This window comes from Penaeus chinensis, chromosome 5 (genome assembly GCF_019202785.1).
Source record: "Penaeus chinensis breed Huanghai No. 1 chromosome 5, ASM1920278v2, whole genome shotgun sequence".
Classification (NCBI taxonomy): Eukaryota; Metazoa; Arthropoda; class Malacostraca; order Decapoda; family Penaeidae; genus Penaeus; species Penaeus chinensis.
In genome coordinates this window covers 30,497,753-30,500,252 of record NC_061823.1, presented here as the reverse complement: position 1 = coordinate 30,500,252, position 2,500 = coordinate 30,497,753, and the positions used below count along the sequence as shown (strand labels likewise).

Below are 2,500 nucleotides of genomic sequence, written 5' to 3'. Positions count from 1 at the left end.
TATATATATATATATATTTATATATATATACACACACACATACATATATACATATATATAAATACGTAAGAGAGGGTGTATAGAACTTCACATAAGCATCTTATTAGACACATACATCGAGAATTTGGCATAATGAATATTATTGCCCTACAGGTTAAAGGTGATGAGGTGGTGGAAAAATGGTACTCAGAAATAAAGGATCATAAGTTTGGCGAGGAACCCAAGGGAACTATTCTGAAATCAGGTATGTTAATGAAATATGCAAATGACTTACACTTGCAATATGCATAAGGAAAGGTCTCACGAACATGTTATACATATTCAACAAAGCGCTGACCTCACTCTTCTCTCGCCAGGTCACTTCTCTCAGCTTGTGTGGAAGGATGCCAAGCAAATGGGCGTAGGCAAGGCGAGGAGCGCCGCGGGGACCAAGGTTTTCGTGGTGGCTAACTTTGACCCTCAGGGCAACTGGATGGGACAGTTCGCCGAGCAAGTCCCTCCTGTCGGGTAAGGCTTTCGGCTAGGTCCTTCTGCGTGAACTTAGGTAATTTAATTCCTCGACATATCATCACGTAACCATATTACTCCAATCGCATGAAGTGTCAACCATGCCTTTAACATCTTAGTACTAGCCTTAACTGTACAGCAGCAGAACAGCAACCTTGAATGAGACAGGATCTGACGCCTTATGTCTGTTGCAGTGGATTCGCCAAGGCCTCAGGGGGCAAGTCGTCTGTCTTCAAGGCCAAGTCTCGCAAGTCCTCCTCGAGTAGTTCCGATTCTTCTTCCGAAGAGGATGATTTCGTCGCAGACTGCCTCAAGGCCCATAATGACTACCGCAAGAGACACGGGGTTCCTCTTCTCAAGATCAGCAAAGACGTGAGTATCACGAGTAGAGGAAGTTGAAATAATAGGGCCATACGCGGAGTAAACAGACATCTGTGGCATGTGTTCCTCATACAACAAAGTCCATGTTATACGCCCCCTTGCATTTGATGAGTTTGTATGTCGATTGTATGCCACACTTATGCCTCGTCCCGTTCATTAGGTGACTTATGGCTACAGCCAGAGCATTCTGGTATTCAGTATTTAAACTTCATAGCCAACAGTTGTCCCAACATTGCTCGCAGAGGCGCTTCTATCTCGCCTATTCACTTACATCGCATTTGTAAACACCCTTTTCAGTCTTTATTGTTTGGATTTTTTTTTATATAAGATATTTATTTATTAGTATTTTCTGTAATGTATTGATGGAAGATTAACATGTATGATTTTCCTCGCAGAAGTGCCGTTGTTGAAAATTTAGGATATACATGACTGAATATCGCCATGTTTAAGATAGAGATGGATCATACAAATGGTGAGGGGTGGGTGGGCACTATCCGATACACGTGTGCGGTCTGTGTAGTAACTTCAATTTTTACAGCATGCTATTCCGATTTTTCTTTCCATCACTTCAGTTGCAATCAACGTAGAGACATATTGACTTATTTGGAACAAGAAGTAGGGAGACCTTGTTTAACCTAGACTTACCCAGGCGTAGTCACTATCCCAGCCATGGACCCAAGATTTACAGATCATATATTAGATAGAAGCCTGATAATCTATTCTGATTTGGGCGAGCTGACACGCGTTGCATTCCAGCTCAACAAGTTCGCCAAAGAGTGGGCTGACAACATCGCCAGAAAGGACGTGATGCAGCATCGCCCGAATGTCCAGTATGGAGAGAACATTTACTGCGCTTGGTCCTCCAATCCCGCTCACAAGATCAAAGGTTCTGAAGCAGTTGATTCTTGGTACAGCGAGATAAAGGACTATAGGTTCGGCAGGGAACCCGCTGACCTCAGGGCTGGTAAGTTCTGCACAGTTTGGTTGGCCTCATGTTACGCTTGATTTAAGATCTGCATATTACACTCCAGGGCGTAGAGTCGCACGATGTGTCAAGTTTATCCACATCACTATTTCTAAAACATATAACTTTAGTGAACTTACGTTTGAGTAAATTACATAAGTTACTGAATCCAATGGTTTCGCAGGTCACTTCACGCAGGTGGTGTGGCGGGACACGAAGGAAATGGGCGTAGGAACGGCCCGCTCCAGAAGCGGCAAATTCTACGTCGTTGCAAACTATAACCCTGCGGGTAACATGGTCGGCAGCTTTAGCACCAAAGTCCCTAGTCTTAAGTAGATGATTTATGTATAATTTTTAAAGGAAGGAGATGGAGATGTTTAGAAATGAATCAAATAAAATGTTTGGTAAATGAAAATGAAACGTCTCGGTCAGATGAAACATAATGGGGCATTCACAACCATAAAGACATGAAATACAGTATTAATCATGAAAGACAAATACTGTAATGATCAGAAACATGTCTATGTATATTTACACACACATTGCATATACATGCATATACAGTAGTACATATACCTATCTCACATGTCACACACACACACACACACACACACACACACACACACACACACACACACACACACACAC

General features: G+C 42.4%; 1 protein-coding gene across 9 annotated transcripts in view; it reads left to right on the top strand.

The window, feature by feature from the left end:
• Positions 1 to 2,471, top strand: part of LOC125025409 (protein PRY2-like) — a 49,160-nt gene extending 46,689 nt beyond the window's left edge. For all 9 annotated transcript variants that reach the window (XM_047613403.1, XM_047613399.1, XM_047613398.1 and 6 more), the window contains 5 exons: positions 154 to 244; positions 357 to 507; positions 702 to 879; positions 1,645 to 1,852; positions 2,037 to 2,471. In XM_047613403.1, the coding sequence (XP_047469359.1) occupies positions 154 to 244; positions 357 to 507; positions 702 to 879; positions 1,645 to 1,852; positions 2,037 to 2,188 (780 nt within the window). In that variant the 3' untranslated portion in view covers positions 2,189 to 2,471. The remainder of the gene's footprint in view (positions 1 to 153; positions 245 to 356; positions 508 to 701; positions 880 to 1,644; positions 1,853 to 2,036) is intronic.
• The last annotated feature ends 29 nt before the right edge of the window (positions 2,472 to 2,500 follow it).